Below are 18192 nucleotides of genomic sequence, written 5' to 3' on the forward strand. Positions count from 1 at the left end.
AGGCTCAATGTGGCTTACATATAACTGTTAATGGCATTACCGATTACGCCATTGAACAAATACAAAGTAATATTGTAGTAGCATGAGGTACATGTATGGTAGGTAGAGTTGGGGGAACTTAGAGAGGAAAAGGGAGAAGAAGAGTCAGGTAATGTTCGTTACGGTCTTTGGTTGCATTGTGTCGCAGGTGAACAGGCATTTTTATGTTGGGTTGCTGGGGTATGCTCTTCTGAACAGGTCTGTCTTTAGTTCTTTCCGAAAATTTAGGTGGTCGAGCGTAGTTTTTATTGCTTTTGGCAATGCGTTCCATAGTTGTGCGCTTAGGTAGGAAAAGCTGGTTGCATAGGTGGATTTATATTTGAGTCTTTTGCTGTTTGGGTAGTGGAGGTTTAGGTATGATCGTGTAGATTTTGTGGTGTTCCTGGTTGGCAGGTCGATGAGGTCTGTCATGTAAAACAAATAGGAGCAAATATTTTTTCACTCAGACTAGTTAAGCTCTGGAACTCGTTGCTGGAAGATGTGGTAACGGCGGTTAGTGTATCTGGATTTAAAAAAGGTTTGGACAAGTTCCTGGAGGAAAAGTCCATAGACTTTCCCACTCATGGCAGGCTCAATGCGGCTTACATGGGGCAACGGAGGGTTAAGTGACTTGCCCAGAGTCACAAGGAGCTGCCTGTGCCTGAAGTGGGAATCAAACTCAGTTCCTCAGTTCCCCAGGACCAAAGTCCACCACCCTAACCACTAGGCCACCGGGGGGGGAAGCCTCTGCTTTTCCTGGGATTGGTAGCATGGAATGGTGCTAATTGTGTTTCTGCCAGGTACTTGTGATCTGGTTTGGCCACTGCTGGAAGCAGGTTATTGGGCTAACTGATGGTCTGGCGTAGTATGGCTGTTATGTTCACTGTGAATATCCTACAAACCACAGGGGTGGGCAACCACAGTCCTTGAGGGCCACAACCCAGTTGGGTTTTCAAGATTTCCACAATGATTATTCATGAGATTGCAAAAAAAAAATGGAGGCAGTACATGAATATCAAATATATATCATGCACATTCATTGTGGAAATCTTGAAAACCCGACAGGGTTGTGGCCCTTGAGAAATGTGGTTGCCCACTCCATCCTGTAAACCCTACTGGCTTCTGAAAACCCGACTGGGTTGTGGCCCTTGAGAAATGTGGTTGCCCACTCCATCCTGTAAACCCTACTGGCTTGTGGCACACAAGGAGTGAAGGACTCCTTACAAATATACTTGCCAACAAGACTATGTATACATGTATATGTTATAAAATACTTGAGTACATTGCAACTTTGTCGAAGCGGCACCCCAGGAAACCCCTAAACAGTGCTGTCATGCATACTTATATGATTATGCATATTTCTGCGCAATTTCATAAGAGACATTTTCCTTACACAAATATTAACTTAGCTGCTATGTTTTGCACCAGCTGCAAAAGTTGCAGATTTGATTTGCTGAGTCCAACTAAAAGAGAATTGTAGTAGTCTAGCCTGCTGGTGACCAAACCATGCACTATTTTAGTCAAATTTCTGTGTGTTAATACAGGTTTCAGTTGTTGTATCATTCAAAGATAAAAGAAACAAGATTTTACAATTTTACCAATCTGAGAATTAAATTTTAATACACTATCACAACTAGTTATTTCCTGCTGTAATGGAAGAGGTTTGCCACACACTTCAGGAAAAACACGCCAAACATGTTTGTGTGATAACCACATGGCTTACAATTTCTCTGCATTTAGAACCAAATCACACTTACACAGCCAATTTGTCAGAAATTGGAGTTTCTTATTAAACTCAAAAATCATCTTAATTTTCTTTCATAAAAATAATCATCTGAATATCATCTGCAAAAAAAAAAAAAGAAAAAAATCAAGTTCCCTGCTGTCCATTAATTTTGCTAAAGGTACAAAGTATAAATTATAAAGGATAGGTGAAAGGAGTGATCCCTGAGGAACTCCTTACTCCAAAACATTTTTTGAGGAACATTCCTGATGTCAACAGACTGACCATGTACGATGATGAAAGATTCAAACCACTTCAATACCACAGATTTGATACCAAACACTTTGAGATATTGCATAAATTTTTGGTGAGATACCATGTCAAAGGCTGCTGTAAGATCCAACTGTAGACATACGGCATTATAGTGCTGGTCAGCCTTTGCCAGTATTGCATCTGCAATTTCAACCAATAGAGACATCGCTATCCTGATTAATCGATAATGAATTACTTTTTGGATGTTAATGGTCTCTTACAACTGCAAGAACCACACGTAAGAGTTTTATGAAGAAAAGAGAAGCTGAAAAAAGGAGGTTCACTGTGAAAAATCACAAATTAAAGTACAAAAACACTGCAAAATGTCATTTGACAAAATATAACCGTTTCTGGTGGTAAAAGTGAATTGAGAGGGGTACCACGCAAATGCTGTGATGTCCTGTTCATGTTCAACAGAGCACTGCAGTCAGTGCTATGACATGGGCTCTGTCTAATGATGCCACCCATATGTGAGGGCTACATATCCTGCCTGTCCTTGGAGGCAGATCATTGAACAGCAGCACCTATAAAATGCAATAAAACTGTACAGGAGCATAAAAACAATATATTACACTTGACACATTTTTCAGTTTAATTTTAAAGGCATCTCTTCTAAAAAAAAAAAAAAAAGACACTGAGCATCAATTCTTTTAAATTGAAATAGTGATGTCTGCTGCCACATTAATTCACTTGCTTTATTATAAGGTTAGACGTTCATGCTTTCAAAATAGTGAATGGCCATCCCAAAGTCAAATTCATCAATAATGGTCCATCCACTGCAATTTTTATCACATTGGATAGTCTCTCTTTTAAATAGTGACACTGATTCCTCTGCATCAACTTTTTGACTTGGTTAATCTTTTCGTAGATTACAGTGCCAAGTGGCAAAGCCAAAACTACTGCAGCAAGGACAGCAAAGTCAGGGAAAAGTTCATGCATTTCAGAATTAGTATAAACCAGCTTGATACAAAGTTCCCTGCAAGTTAGCTGACTGAGACTGAACACAATCCGCTTGAACAGTGGAAAATCATTGATAGCTCTTTCACAGACCACTACAAGAGAATAATAACGCAAGAGGAAGTGTAGCTCCTCATACCCATAACTCCCTATATCATCAAGAGATTGTGGGTAGCTCTTGGGATTAAAAATAACAGAAAGACAGTTCACCACATCCAGGGCATCATTTGGAAACCTGTCTTGCAAGTTTATACATGCTGTATCAAGGTAGCTTTCCTTGACTTGCTCAAAGATCTTCAGATGTGCCTTGGAGCACTGCGCAAGCTCAACTCCCTTGTAGCGGAACCTGTCGTCGTCTTCCTCCCCTGGGTGCTCATTCATCTCACTTAGGAATTCCTGGAAATTCTGGCCACTGTTTTTTTTCTGGGTCTGGAGTGCAGTCAGAGAAGCTATAATGATAGGTTTCACCATGGACAGGTCTAAGTCTTCAATATGGAAGAACTGGTTCAGTTCTTGGAAAATAGGTAGTGTGTCCAAAAGGAGCTTGGTCAAAGCTACAAACTGGAATGTCTTCAGCTCTTCACAGAGACCAAGTGCCACAGGGGATTTTTCTGATTCACTTTCAAGGAGCAGAACAAGTGTTGGCCAAGAAGAATCTATAGTTTCCACTGCTTTTAGAATAGATGTCCAGTGTATGGTTTTAGGGCTGTCAAGGTTTATGTTGCATGAAATAAGAACATTCTGAAGCTCTTGGAAACTGAACCTTTCCCCTTTAAAATTAGAGTAAAGTCTATAAACAGCATCTACTGTGGTTTCATATCTCTTCATGTACTCAGTCAGACTAATATTCTCTGATGGAAACAATGAGCTTCTATGGGACACACAGTGCATTTTGGTGAGAAGTGGACAGATATGCTTCAGTTTAGTTCCAACACCATTTAATCGGTCTGTCATCAATGAAGACCCATCTGAACTAAGCCAGGTAATCTTAATTGTAGGAACCCCAAAGGAATGCATCACTTCTACTGCTTTATCTGCAACGGTGTAGGATTCAGCAACAGGCAATTCAAAGATACCCAAGAAGGTCATGGAGACTTGTCCATCAGAGGGAGATACTGTTGTGGTGAACATTGTCAAGTTTCTATGTTCTGTGATGTCAACCGTCTCATCCACAACAAGTCCGACAAACGGGGATGCCCTCATCCTGTGCCTGTCTTCATTGTGAAGAACTTTAACAATTGCTGCCTACATTGATTAACAAAGGAGTATTGAAACAATTAAGAGTTGTACTCTGACACATACATAAATATATATTTAACACTGAAAGGGTACATGCATTTTCACTCAAAGTTCCAACTAATATTTTCAGGGGCCCTTTTATGAAGCAGCGGTAAGCCCAACATGGGCTTACTGCTCGCTGAAAGGGAAGTACTGCGAGGCTACCGCAGCAGCCCGGCGGTGGTTCCCTCCCGTAGTGTGTGCTATTTCCGGCGCTGCAAAAATATTTCAATTTTTGTAGCACCGGTGTGTACCCAGCAGTAATCACTGCCAGGTTAGTGCAGGAGCCCTTACTGCCCCCTCAATGGGTGGTGGTAAGTGTTCCCCACCCAAAATGGCTGTGCGGCAAGTGCTTCACATTCTACACAGCCATTTCTTGAAAAAAAAAAAAAGATCTGCCTTTTACCCGCTTAGTTAAAAGGGGACCTCAGTGCATGTCAAAAAACACACGCTAACGCTAGCACAGGCCCCCTTTTGCCGCAGCTTCGTAAAAGAACCCATCAATGAATAAAATAGCATGGAAAAATAAATTTACTGTTTTTCTATAACAGTTAGGGCTATCAGTAAGTTTGCTCATTCAGGGGTCCTTTTACTAAGCCACGGCAAAAAGTGGCCTGAGGTAGTGGTAGGCGCATGCCAGGCCAGTTTTGACCAAGTCTGGGGTAAAAGGGCTTTTTTTCAATGGGCTGGGAAAAGTGCCTGCAGTAAAAACTGAAACCAGCATGCACCTATTTACGGCACAAGCCCTTAACGCCAACCACTGATCTAGCAGTAAGGGCTCACGCACTACATGCACGATGACCAGTTGGTGTGGTGCCAACTGCTGATAAATGCAAGAAATGCCCTGCAAGGTAGGAAATAAAAAAATAATTTGTCCCAGCAGTATGGGCTCGCGCTAAATCCAAAATTAGCGCCAGGCGTGCACTAGCCTGGCAATCTCATTTTGGCGCAAGCGCATAGAGCCTACATTGCCTTTGTAAAAGGGCCCATCATTAGCCGAAGTGAGTGAGGGTTTAAAAAAAAAAAAAGAAGAATAAGTAAATATTAGTAAATAAATACTTTTTAGGAAGTCACTCTCAACAGGAAAATACAAGCTGAAAAGGTGTGCACATGCATGCTTAAAAGTAGTTGACTAGATGCTGTTTCACAGCAGTTTACAGTCAGCAACTATGATTCAACTTATCAAAAAACAAAAGTAATTTCTTTTATTCTAGTTCACATTCCCACAAACATTTGAACAGACCTTTGATGCAAGGGTAGAAAAATGCCAAGTGTCAGGGTTCCTAAAATCAGCACTCAGTACTGGGCTTTGGAGGAGTAGGAAAAGAGAGGTTGGCAGAGGAAGTTGAAAGGAAGTCTGAGGAGGGTAAAGAAGTGGAGGAAGAGAGGCTGGAGAGCAAAACAAAGAAAAAGGTCAGTTATAAGGTCAGTTATACTGAGACCTGCGCTTTCTAACATTCAGAAATGATCTAGAAAAACGATCAATGAGTGAGATGACAGTTATTACAACAGCAGAGGATTGTGAGGAACTGTAGAAGGATTCTGTGAGACTAGGAGACTGGGCAGATAAAATTTAGGGCTTCTTTTACAAAGCCGTGCTAGCGATTCCTGCACCATAAATGAAAGAAAACCCGTTCAATTCCTATGGGCTTCCTCTCATTTACCACACAGGAATTGCTAGCACGGCTTTGTAAAAGAAGCCCTTAATGTGAAAATTTCAGCCCAGTGAGCGGAGGAGAGTGGAACCTGGAAAGTGGCATTGCTTGGGAAGATGGAGTGTAATGAGACAAAAGGCTGGGCGAGACAGGCCTAAAGCAAGAAAGATCCATGCATTATAGGGGAATGAATTTTGAAAAAATAATATATGCAGTATTTTGCAGGTTTTTAAAGTATTGTGCACAGAACTTTCACAGTTTCTGGGCAGAAATCCCCCAGGAGTCTTAAGGGAAACAGGATTACTTAAACTACAATGAGATAAGAACATAAAAACATAAGCCTTGACATACTGGGACAGACAGAAGGTCTATCAAGCCTGGTATCCTGTTTCCAACAGTGGCCAATCCAGGTCACGTATTACAGGCTCACCAGTTGAGCGATATACATTACCTGTGTTATTGTACGAGACATATCCTTATAAAATAATGAATGGTTAGCACTAAGCATTTTTTGTTCCACTACCAGTGTGTTGTGTATCCTAGAAATAAGCAGTGGATTTTCCCAAGTTCACCTTACTTATGCACTTTTCTTTTAGGAAATTATCAATTTTTTAAAACCCTGTTAAGCTGACTGCTTTTACCACATTCTCTGGCAATGAATTCCAGAGTTTAATCCAGAACACATGAAATGGCTATTCCCCCCCCCCCCCCTTTGATAATAAAGTTTGAAAGAAATAGCTCAAGATCAAGGTGAATTGCAGCACAATCTGAATAAATCCATAGCACATTAAAATAGGCAATTTTGGAGCTTGTAAGCTGTTTCAAGCCCCCTCAAAGGTTTAAAAATAAGTTATTATGCTTTTGCTGAAAGTGTCAAGAGATGGGAAGTGTGTCACATAAAATCTGGTGTAGATAGCAAGCCTATGTTTCCTTTATAACCATCACTGCCTGCAAGCTGGGAAGACCATCTTTGAGAGTCGAGTTCTTAAAATCCCTCTAACTGCTCCCTATTTCTGCTTCCCTATGACCCCCAATAATAACTGCTCCCTCCACTCCCAACTGAATGTGTTGAAGGTCTGCTGTCCATAGGTTCTGTTTGCTATATAATTTCTGAGTAGTACAATTGCAGGATTTTGTGTTGCTTCACAGTATCTGGAAATGGAAGGATTTTGTGTTGCTATTACTGAGGTTACACCAGAATTTGAATATTTGTTTTGTTGTATGACAATGAGGAATCTGGGACTGATGTGTTGAATACAGCTTTTCATATGAGGGTGAGCAAATTCATACTAAACTTATAATTAAACAATACTTATGCGTGTATTGTTCAGCTGTGAATTTTAGCATTGTCTGTCAGGTGTGTCATAATAGAAGAAAGGTTGAGAACCATTAGATCCTTGTCCATTCTATTCTGGGTGCTTAATTCACCACCCAGTTTCAACCAAGATTCTGAATGGATTATAATCAAGAAGTCAGCACAATATATTGAGAATTACATCATTAAACAAATGAATATTAAATATCATAATATCTGGTGTGGGGGGGGGGGGGGGCTTAGATTTTTACAAAACAGAGCAGAGGAAAGAAATGTTATCAAATACTGTGGCAGGCCATTCCAAATGCTGGCAGCTTGAAAGGTAAAAGAGTTATTCAAAATACATTTAAAATGAATATGCTTAATTGATAACTCCAAGTTTATTTGGGGCTTCTACCCCACCCAACAAGTTATCTAGGAGCTTACATAAAGGAAGAGAGGGTCATAAATTAAGTTACCAGCCAGTGTCCAACATCCCATTTCTAAGGAAATTTATAGAACAAACAGTCTGTGTTCAATTTAATGATTGGCTAGAAGAGAGAAACTGGCTAGATCCATGTCAATCTGGATTCAGACCCCGTTATGGAACAGAAACGGTCCTTGTATCCCTACTAGATGATCTTCACAGAAACCGAGACAGGGGATTCGCTAAATTTCTCAGCAGCTTTTGACACTGTGGATCACGATATCATGCTAGCAAGACTGACAGAAACAGATATCAATGGAGAAGTACTTGCCTGGTTCATAAGTATTGCCATACTGGGAAAGACCAAAGGTCCATCAAGCCCAGCATCCTGTTTCCAACAGTGGCCAATCCAGGTCACAAATACCTGGCAAGATCCCAAAAAAGTACAAAACATTCTATACTGCTTATCCCAGAAATAGTGGATTTTCCCCAAGTCCATTTAATAAGGGTCTAAGTACTTTTTCTTTAGGAAGCCGTCAAAACCTTTTTTAAACTCCGCTAAGCTAACCGCCTTTACCAAATTCTCTGGAAACGAATTCCAGAGTTTAATTACATGTTGAGTGAAGAAAAGTTTTCTCCGATTCATTTTAAATTTACTACATTGTAACTTCATCGCATGCCCCCTTGTCCTAGTATTTTTGGAAAGCGTAAACAGACGCTTCACATCTACCTGTTCAACTCCACTCATTATTTTATAGACCTCTATCATATCTCCCCTCAGCCACCTTTTCTCCAAGCTGAAGAGCCCTAGCCGCTTTAGCCTTTCCTCATAGGGAAGTCGTCCCATCCCCTTTATCATTTTCGTCGCCCTTCTCTGCACCTTTTCTAATTCCACTATATCTTTTTTGAGATGCGGCAACCAGAATTGAACACAATATTCGAGGTGCAGTCGCACCATGGAGCGATACAAAGGCATTATAACATCCTCATTTTTGTTTTCCATTCCTTTCCTAATACCTAACATTCTATTTGCTTTCTTAGCCATAGCAGCACACTGAACACAAGGTTTCAACGTATCACCAACGACGACACCTAGATCCCTTTCTTGATCTGTGACTCCTAACGAGGAACCTTGCATGACGTAGCTATAATTCGGGTTCCTCTTTCCCACACGCATCACTTTGCAGTTGCTCACATTAAACGTCATCTGCCATTTAGACGCCCAGTCTCCCAGTCTCGTAAGGTCCTCTTGTAATTTTTCACAATCCTCACGCGATTTAACGACTTTGAATAACTGTGTTGTCAGCAAATTTAATTACCTCACTAGTTACTCCCATCTCTAGGTCATTTATAAATATGTTAAAAAGCAGCGGTCCCAGCACAAACCCCTGGGGAATCCCACTAACTACCCTTCTCCATTGTGAATACTGACCTTTTAACCCTACTCTCTGTTTTTTTTATCTTGTAACCAGTTTTTAATTCACAATAGAACACTACCTCCTATCCCATGACTTTCCAATTTCTTCTGGAGTCTTTCATGAGGTACTTTGTCAAACGCCTTCTGAAAATCCAGATACACAATATCAACCGGCTCACCTTTATCCACCCCTTCAAAGAAATGTAGTAAATTGGTGAGGCAAGATTTCCCTTCACTAAATCCATGTTGACCGTCTCATTAATCCATGCTTTTGAATATGCTCTAATTTTGTTAATAACAGTCTCTACCATTTTGCCCGGCACCAACGTCAGACTCACCGGTCTATAATTTCCCAGAGCCTATCTATATGACAGGCAACAATCTATAATGTTTAGCAGCAACTCATCACTATCATGGGCACTGACCTGCAGAGTACCATAAGGATCGATACTGTCACCTAAACTGTTCAATATCTACCTAAAGCCACTAGCTGAGTTGATTTGGTCAATGGACACTCAGTTCTACATCTATGCTGATGATGTGCAGCTACTCATACCCATTGAACCTGACTTACCTACAGCCTTGAATAAACTGATTACCTGGCTAACATCAATTCAAGAATGGGCCAAACACAACAAACTTGGCCTGAACCCAAGTAAAACCGAACTTCTCTGGGTCCCTAACACAAGTGGATACATACTTGACATCAAAATCTCTTTAGGGAAGTATGAACGCCCCCTCAAATCACAAGTCAGGAACCTTGGAATACAGTCAGATTCAACATTTACTCTGATTCCCCAAATCCAAGCAACCTTCAAAAGCTGCTTTTACTATCTGCGACAGCTACGCTGCCTCTCTCACATCGAGAAGGTAAATCTTATCCCCAAGCTCTGTCAGCTGAAAACTTCCTCCGAAGACAGCCAGAAATCCCTTTTAACAAGCTTGGCAGGCAGCAGTAGCAACAATGCCTTGAGTCACCGATGCATGCTTAGTTATCGGTGGCTCAAGGATGTTGCCGCCATCTGCCAAGCTTAGTAGAAGGGAGTTTTAGCTGCTTTTAGAGGAGGTCCTCAGCTGATGTAGGTTGGGGATCCCCATCAGCTACAGCAAGGGTCAGGACTAGTGTTAGACATGCTAGGGCCCAGACTCTCACCAAATACAGAACAAGGGATCACAAATTAGAAATAAATATATGTAGACAAAAATTGAACTCGGAACCTTGGCATGTTACAGTGGAGAAATAAAATCAGAAATGTATTTCTTTTTTTCTACTGAACACAAAATGATATCCGCTATGCACATTTCTCAAGCTAACAAATTTCAGTTAATAAATTCAAAATAAAATGTGTTTCCTACCTTTGTTGTCTGGTCATTTTATTTTTCCATTATGTTGGTTCAAGTTTCTCTTTTACACTTTCCTGTCTTTCTGTTAATTCTCCTTCAAGCAGCTGCTATTCATTTGTCTTTTCTCCACTCTCATTCCATTCCCTCACTACACTGACATATTGATGTTTGTTTCATTTTAGCTCTTTCCTATCTTTTTTTTTTCTTTCCTGCTCTCTGTCCACTCAAATTTCATCTTCTAATCCTTTTCCTTTTTACTTTTCAGATACCTGATTTCCATCTCCTTTTGTCACCCACTAGCTCTCCTATTCCCCATCTCACTCCTTCTCCAGCCTTCCATCTTCAATCTACTCCCCGTAATCACTATCATCCTCTCGTTCATTTCCTTACCACCCCCCTTGGCCTTCCAACATGGTTCCACCATCCCAGTGTCTGCCTCCTTCCAACCCTTCTAGCCCAGCATCTGCTCCCTCTTTCTCCTCTCTCCATCCTCTATCCCCTCCTAGCATCTTCCTGTCCTCTCTCTCTTTCCTCTTGCCCCTTCCCCCAGGGGCCAGCATTTCTCCCCCTCTTCCCTCCCACCCACATTCCAGCATTTCTCCCTCACTGTCTTCTACCCCTGGATCCTACATCTCCCTCCTTCTTCCCCCTCCTCCACCCTCATGTTCAACATTGTTCCCTCTTTTCCTCTTCTCTCTCACCCTTGCATCCCAAGTCTAACATCTGTTTCCCCCTTACAGCATCTCTCCCACCACCATGTAACATTTCTCCTTCATCCCTCTCTCCCCTGTGCAGTACCTTTTCTTCCCCTCCCTCCCAGGTCCAACATTTCTCCTTCTTTTGTCATTCACCCCTCCTTCCCTGCCCAACCCTACCCTACATCCAGCAATTATCCCTCTCTCTCCCCCCATATCCCAATAATGATCCCCTTTCTTCTACTCTCCCATGCATGTCTCCCTCTCCTACACCCCCCTGCATCTCTCCCTCCCCTCCCTAACAATTTCCCTCACTCCTACACCCCCTGTGTAGCACTCTCTTCTTCCCCTCCCCTCCACTCCCATGCCCAAACAGCCCAACAATTCTATCTTCTCTCCAACACCCCCTCCCCCCCACGCAGCATCAGGAGCATCACGGCACCGCAGCACGTTTCAAAGGGCTGCTGGCAGCATGTAAGAGAACTGCCGCGCTGCTGCTGGCTGACCCAGAAGCCTTCCGTCTGCTGCGTAACGTTCCTCCCAGGAAATTACATCATAGTTGGGGAGAAGACATGGCAGAGGGAAGGATTTCAGGTCAGCCAGCAGCAGTAATTCTTACACGCTGCCAGCAACCCTTTGAACAGGCGCAGCAGAAGAGAGAAGGCTGGCAGCAGCGATTTTCCACGGACACAATCTTCTAGCTTCAGTCCCTGCATTCTTTTCTACGATCGTCGCCGGCAGCGCTGCCATTCACACAGGCAGCTCCGCTCTCCTCTGCCGCGCCCATCTGGCCCTACGTAAACAGGAAGTGCAACAGAGAGGGCCAGATGGATGCGGCAGAGGGGAGCGGAGCTGCCTGTGTGAATGGCAGCGCTGCTGGCGACGATCGAAGAAAAGAATGCAGGGACCGAGGCAGCGCTGGCGGGGAGGACAAGAATTTCTGTTCGCGGCCGGAGAAAAGGCAGCAAGCGAGCGACATGAGCAGGCGGGCCTGGAGGGAAAGTGGGTGGGCCTGGGCCCATCCAGGCCCACCCGTGACTACGCCCCTGTTTTGTGCCAGCCTCAGATATCATACTCAGGTCCATGACAGCAGTATGCAGGTCCCTGGAGCAGTTTTAGTGGGTGCAGTGCACTTCAGGCAGGCGGACCCAGGCCCACCCCCCCTCACCTGTTATATTTGTGGAGGAAACAGCGAGCTCTCCAAAACCCACCAGAAACCCACTGTACCCACCTTCACCCGTAAGGGCTATGGTAGTGGTGTACAGCTGTGGGTAGTGGGTTTTTTTGGGGGGGGGGGGGAGGCTCAGCACACAAGGTAAGGGAGCTATGTACCTGGGAGCAATTTATGAAGTCCACTGCAGTGCCCCCTAGGGTGCCCGGTTGGTGTCCTGGCATGCCAGGGGGACCAGTGCACTACAAATGCTGGCTCCTCCCACGACCAAATGGCTTGTATTTGGTCGTTTCTGAGATAGATGTCCTTGGTTTCCATTATCGCCGAAAATCAGAAACAACCAAGTCTAGGGACGACCAAATTTAAGGATTTGGACGTCCCCAATGGTATTTTTGAAACGAAAGATGGATGTCCATCTTGTTTCGAAAATACGGGTTTCCCCACCCCTAGATCGGGAAGTTTTGAGAGGACGTCCTCAACAAAACATGGACGTCCCTTTCAAAAATGTCCCTCTTATGCCATACTTTGTAGAATTTGAATATTTTTACTGCTGTAATTGCCTATTGCTCATGTTTGATCTATTCTTACTGTACACAACCTTTAGTGAATTCCTTCAAAATAAGTCCAAATAAATAAATAAAATTGGAAAGAGAGGGAAAAGAGGTTGAAACAGAATTATCAACAACAAAGTAGGGGGGGGGGGGGGGGAGATACATAAGGATGTGCAGTTCAGGTTCACAGCTGGTGTACCCACAGGACAGTTATTGGCCATAGACGGTAGACCTCAGACAAAGGAAAGGTCTTGAGTTCAGTGGTAAATTGCTGGAGGGAGGAAGGGAAAATTAGGTTCTTACCTTGGTAATTTTCTTTCCTTTAGTCATAGCAGATGAATCCATTACGAATGGGTTGTGTCCATCAACCAGCAGCGGGAGATAGAGAGCACTGAAAACTCATAGTGCCTCATGGCCAGCTAGCTCCATCTGCCTCTTCCAAAGTAGTGTTACACCGCAAAGTAGCATAACATGAACTTTCCTCACAGTGGATGAACGCCCCAGAATACAAGCAATAACACAAAGGAGAGACGAACTCAAACTCCTATAACAGAACAGAAATCCTGAAGACTGTTTTCCAACTTCTCCCACTGAGGGAACATATCTACAGGAAAAACTGAACATAAAACAACATCAATCACACAATGAATCACTGAGGGAGGGCTCATGGATTCATCTGCTATGACTAAAGGAAAGAAAATTACCAAGGTAAGAACCTAATTTTCCCTTCCTTGTCATCAAGCAGATGAATCCATTACGAATGGGATGTATCAAAGCAATCCCTAGATAGGGTGGGAACAAGCCACACCACGCGCCAGCACTTGTGCTCCAAAATGCGCGTCTCTCCTGGCAGCCACATCCAGCCTGTAATGTTGGGCAAATGAGAGCTTAGAAGCCCATGTCACTGCACTGCATATCTCTTGAAGAGAGAGTGCTCCAGTTTCAGCCCAAGAAGAGGAAACCGCTCTTGTGGAATGTGCCTTGAAGGCTTCAGGCGGAGGCCGGCCAGACAGCAGATAGGCTGAAAAAATAGCTTCCTTGAGCCAACGGGCTATAGTGGCTTTAGACGCTGGAGACCCTCTGCGCGGACCTGATAACAGGCCAAAAAGATGATCAGAGTTCCTAAAAGCATTTGACATGCGCAGATACTGCAACAGAGCCCTTCGCACATCTAGGAGGTGCAATTGCCCAAAGGCTTCCGGAAACTCCTCTCTGGAAAAGGAAGGCAGGAAAATAGGCTGGTTTAGGTGAAACGCTGAAACCACCTTAGGCAGGAAGGAAGGCACCTTACGTACCATAACTCCGGACTCTGAGAATTGTAGAAAAGGGTCTCGACAGGACAGCGCCTGGAGCTCAGACACCCGTCTTGCCGAAGTAATGGCCTCCAAAAAGACCATCTTTAAGGTCACATCCTTCTCTGAAGCTCGCCTTACCGGCTCGAAGGGCGAACACTGAAGGGCCTTTAAAACTAACCCCAGGTTCCAGGCCGGACACGGAGCCCGCATGGGAGGACGGAGCCGAAGCACCCCTCTAAGAAACCGTGCCACATCCGGATAAGCAGCCAGGGAGAGGCCAGCAACCTTCCCTCGAAAACATGCTAAGGCTGCCACTTGAACACGCAGGGAATTATAGGCAAGGCCTTTTTGTAAACCATCCTGCAAAAAGTCAAGTATCGGCGAGACAGAAGCCCGCATAGGTGTAATCGCTTTAGCAGCACACCAAGCCTCAAATTGGCGCCAAATCCTGACATAAGCCACGGAAGTGGAACGCTTGCGGGCCTGAAGGAGAGTGGAAATGACTTTACTGGAATAACCCTTGTCTCTCAATTGCGCCCTCTCAATAGCCATGCTGTAAGACCAAAGCGGCAGACGTCCTCCATGGTCACCGGTACCTGTGACAACAGATTCGGTACCAGAGGGGAGCGTCTACCAACATCCACCGGAGGTCCGCATACCACGGCCTCCTGGGCCAATCCGGGGCAATGAGAACCACCTCTCCTTGATGTAGCCGAATCTGCAGGAGTACTCGCCCTAACAAGGGCCACGGAAGGAACACATACAGGAGGCCCTGAGGCCAGGGTTGAGCCAAGGCATCCAACCCCGCCGAGCGAGGATCTCTCCGTCTGCTTTAAAAGCACGGGACTTTGGCATTTGCGCTTGAGGCCATAAGATCCGCTAAGGGCGTCCCCCACTTGGCACAGATCTGAAGAAACACTTTGTCTGCCAGTTCCCACTCCACTGGGTCGATTTGATGCCTGCTTAGATAATCGGCTTGCACGTTGCTCTGACCTGCAATGTGAGCTGCTGACAGAAACTGCAGATGTAGCTCAGCCCAGTGGCAAATCTGCGCAGCCTGTGCTCTGCACTGAGTGCCACCTTGTCGATTTATGTAGGTCACTGCTGTTGTGTTGTCCGACAGAACTCTGACAGCCAATCCTTCCAGGGTCGAGAGAAAGGCCAGAAGAGCCTGAAAAATCGCTTTGAACTCCAAGCGATTGATGGACCACTCCAACTCCTCGGGTGTCCAGAGATCCTGGGCATGCCTTCCCCGGCAATGTGCACCCCAGCCCTTCAGGCTGGCATCTGTTAAAACCAGGCACCAATCGGGGAGCGCTAGCGGCATTCCTCGCCGCAGCATGCTGTCTGCGAGCCACCACTCCATACTGAGCCGGGCCGCAGGGAGCCACGTGAGTCTGATAATCCTGAGAAATTGGAGACCATCGTTGAAGCAGGGATCACTGCAGAGGTCTCAGGTGCGCTCTTGCCCAGGGCACCACTTCCAAGGTGGCCGTCATCGACCCTAACAGCTGGACAATGTCCCAAGCGTGGGGGCGAGGCATCCTCCGGAGCAGACGGACCTGGTTCTGAAGCTTGCACCGCCTTTGCTTGGGAAGAAAAACAAACCCCGAAGCTGTGTCGAACCAGACCCCCAAATATTCTAGAGATTGAGAGGGGATCAGGTGACTTTTGGCCGTATTGACGACCCAGCCTAGAGATTGAAGTACTGAGACCACTCTGGCTGTTACTTGATGACTCTCCTCTGTCGAGTCCACTCTGATGAGCCAGTCATCTAGGTACGGGTGAACCCGAATACCCTCTCGCCTGAGAAAAGCAGCTACTACCACCATTACCTTGGAAAAGGTTCGGGGAGCTGTGGCGAGGCCAAAAGGCAAGGTCCAAAACTGGAAATGTTTTCCCATCACCACAAACCGAAGAAACCTTTGGTGCGGGGGCCAAATAGGAATGTGCAAGTAAGATTGTTTCAGGTCCAGAGATGTGAGAAACTCTCCTGGCTGTACCGCCGCAATGACGGAGTGCAGGCTTTCCATGTGAAAATGCCACACTCTTAGAGACTTGTCGACTTCTTTTAAGTCGAGGATGGGCCGAAAAGACACGTCTTTTCGCGGCACCTCAAAGTAAATGGAGTAACGGCCGGAGCCGTGTTTGGCGGGAGGCACCGGGTTCACTGCCCCTAGGTGAATCAAGCCTTGCAAGGACTCCTCTACTGCCGCCCGTTTGACGGCAGAACCGCATCGGGACTCCACAAACATCTCTCACCGGGGTATTGAATTCTATTCTGTAGCAATCTCTGATCAGGTCCAAAACCCACTGATCTGAGGAAATCTTGACCCACTCCTCGAGAAAGAGGGAAAGCTGTCCTCCTATTGCAGGAATCGAGGAGAGGGCCAGCGCACCATCGAGAGGGTTGCCCTTGAACTCCAGGCCTTGAGCCGGTCGCTGAGGAAAGCTTGTCCGAACGAAAGGAGTTCCTCTGCTGAAAGCGGGCACGAGAAGTGAACCCAGCAGAACGCCCCGGGCGGTACCTTCTAGCTTCACGGAAGCGAGGTCTGTAAGAGGAGGGAACCGCCTGATCCCTGGAGAGAGGCTTCGGCCTATCCTCGGGTAAGCGCTGGGGTTTAGCATCCCCCAGGCCTTTAACAATTTTCTCCAACTCCTCACTAAATAGGAGAAGGCCTTGGAAGGGCAACTTCACCAACCTTTGCTTAGAGGCCATGTCAGCCGCCCAATGCCGTAGCCATAGAAGGTGGCGAGCCACCACCGCCATCTGTTTAGCTGACGCTCTGACCAGATCATAAAGGGCGTCAGCCAAGAAAGACAAGGCCGACTCCATCCGCAGTGCCACCTCAGTAAGGGGCTCCGCTCCATCCCCGGGCTGTTCCACTGCCTGTTGGAACCAAGCGAGGCAGGCTCGGGCAGCATAGCAGCTGCATGCAGATGACCGTAAGGATAGGCCTGAAATTTCAAAGGACCGTTTCAGAGCTGATTCCAGGCGTTGGTCCTGCATGTCCTTCAGGGCGACTCCTCCTTCAACTGGGAGGGTAGTCCTCTGTCACAGCAGTGACTAGGGCATCCATTTTAGGCACTGCTAGGCACGCCAAATGCTCCTCACTTAGAGGGTATAATTGCGACTTTCAAAGGCCCCTCGGGGTCAGCCCATTGAGCCGAAATAAGCTCTTGGATGGAGTCATGCAACGGAAAGGCTCGAGCAAGCTTCTTAGTACTTGCCATTCTCGGATTACCAGAGGAGGCTTCGCCACTCCCAGGATCTTCAATAGAGAGGACCTGCAAGGCATCAGAAATAAGCGCTAGCAGCTCGTCGCGGTGGAAAATCCTCACGCGGAAGGATCATCTGGATCCGGTGGCAATCCTGCACCTTCCTCTGGCTCTTCAGACCACGAGGGCCTGCCAGACTCCTCAGAATCCTCACATTCCGACCACGGGGGGGGGGGGGGGGGGGGGGGAGAAGGGGGGCGCACCACTCTCTGAAGGGGAATTAACCCTTTTGCGCTTGTCTCACGGTCAGCTGTCAAGGGAAAATGCGCCTGACGGCAATCCGAGGCCGGGCTCTACTGGAGGGGGAACAGTTTGCAGAGCAGAATGAGACCCCTGCAGGAGAGCTCTTTTTAACATGAATGCTTTATGCAGCAGCAACACAAACTCAGAGGAGAAGGGCTCACCCTGGCCTCCCGGTTCCAGTCAGGGGATAGAAGCTCCTCTGTTAGCCTCCACACGAGGCTCGCCTCCAGTTTCAAACCCCTCCGCTTCTGTGCCCATCCAAAATGGCGCCCGCTGCCAGCTCCACTGAGCGGGAAGAAACATCGCTCGCCATGCTCAAGCCGGCCCTGACGTCTGAAGAGCACGATTTACAGAGCCTTGCTGCGGATCTGCGCTTGCCACAATGGGAACAGCGCTTAACAACCTCCGCAGCCATCGCCGAAAACGGCAGAAAATTCAAAATGGCGAATTCGCGCCAAAAACGTCCCAATCGCGGGCCCTCCCCGGAGGAGCTACAAAATGCTCTTACCTCACCAGACCAAGTCCCAGAGCTC

At 45.9% G+C, this 18192-nt stretch overlaps 1 protein-coding gene across 1 annotated transcript in view; it reads right to left on the bottom strand.

The window, feature by feature from the left end:
- Positions 1-2696: 2696 nt before the first annotated feature.
- C8H17orf113 (chromosome 8 C17orf113 homolog) overlaps positions 2697-18192 on the bottom strand; it is a 142120-nt gene continuing 126624 nt past the window's right edge. Inside the window, 2 exon segments of the mRNA XM_030213355.1 lie at positions 2697-2818; positions 2821-4255. Of these exon segments, the coding sequence (XP_030069215.1) occupies positions 2760-2818; positions 2821-4255 (1494 nt within the window). The 3' untranslated portion in view covers positions 2697-2759.

This window comes from Microcaecilia unicolor, chromosome 8 (genome assembly GCF_901765095.1).
Source record: "Microcaecilia unicolor chromosome 8, aMicUni1.1, whole genome shotgun sequence".
NCBI lineage: Eukaryota > Metazoa > Chordata > Amphibia > Gymnophiona > Siphonopidae > Microcaecilia > Microcaecilia unicolor.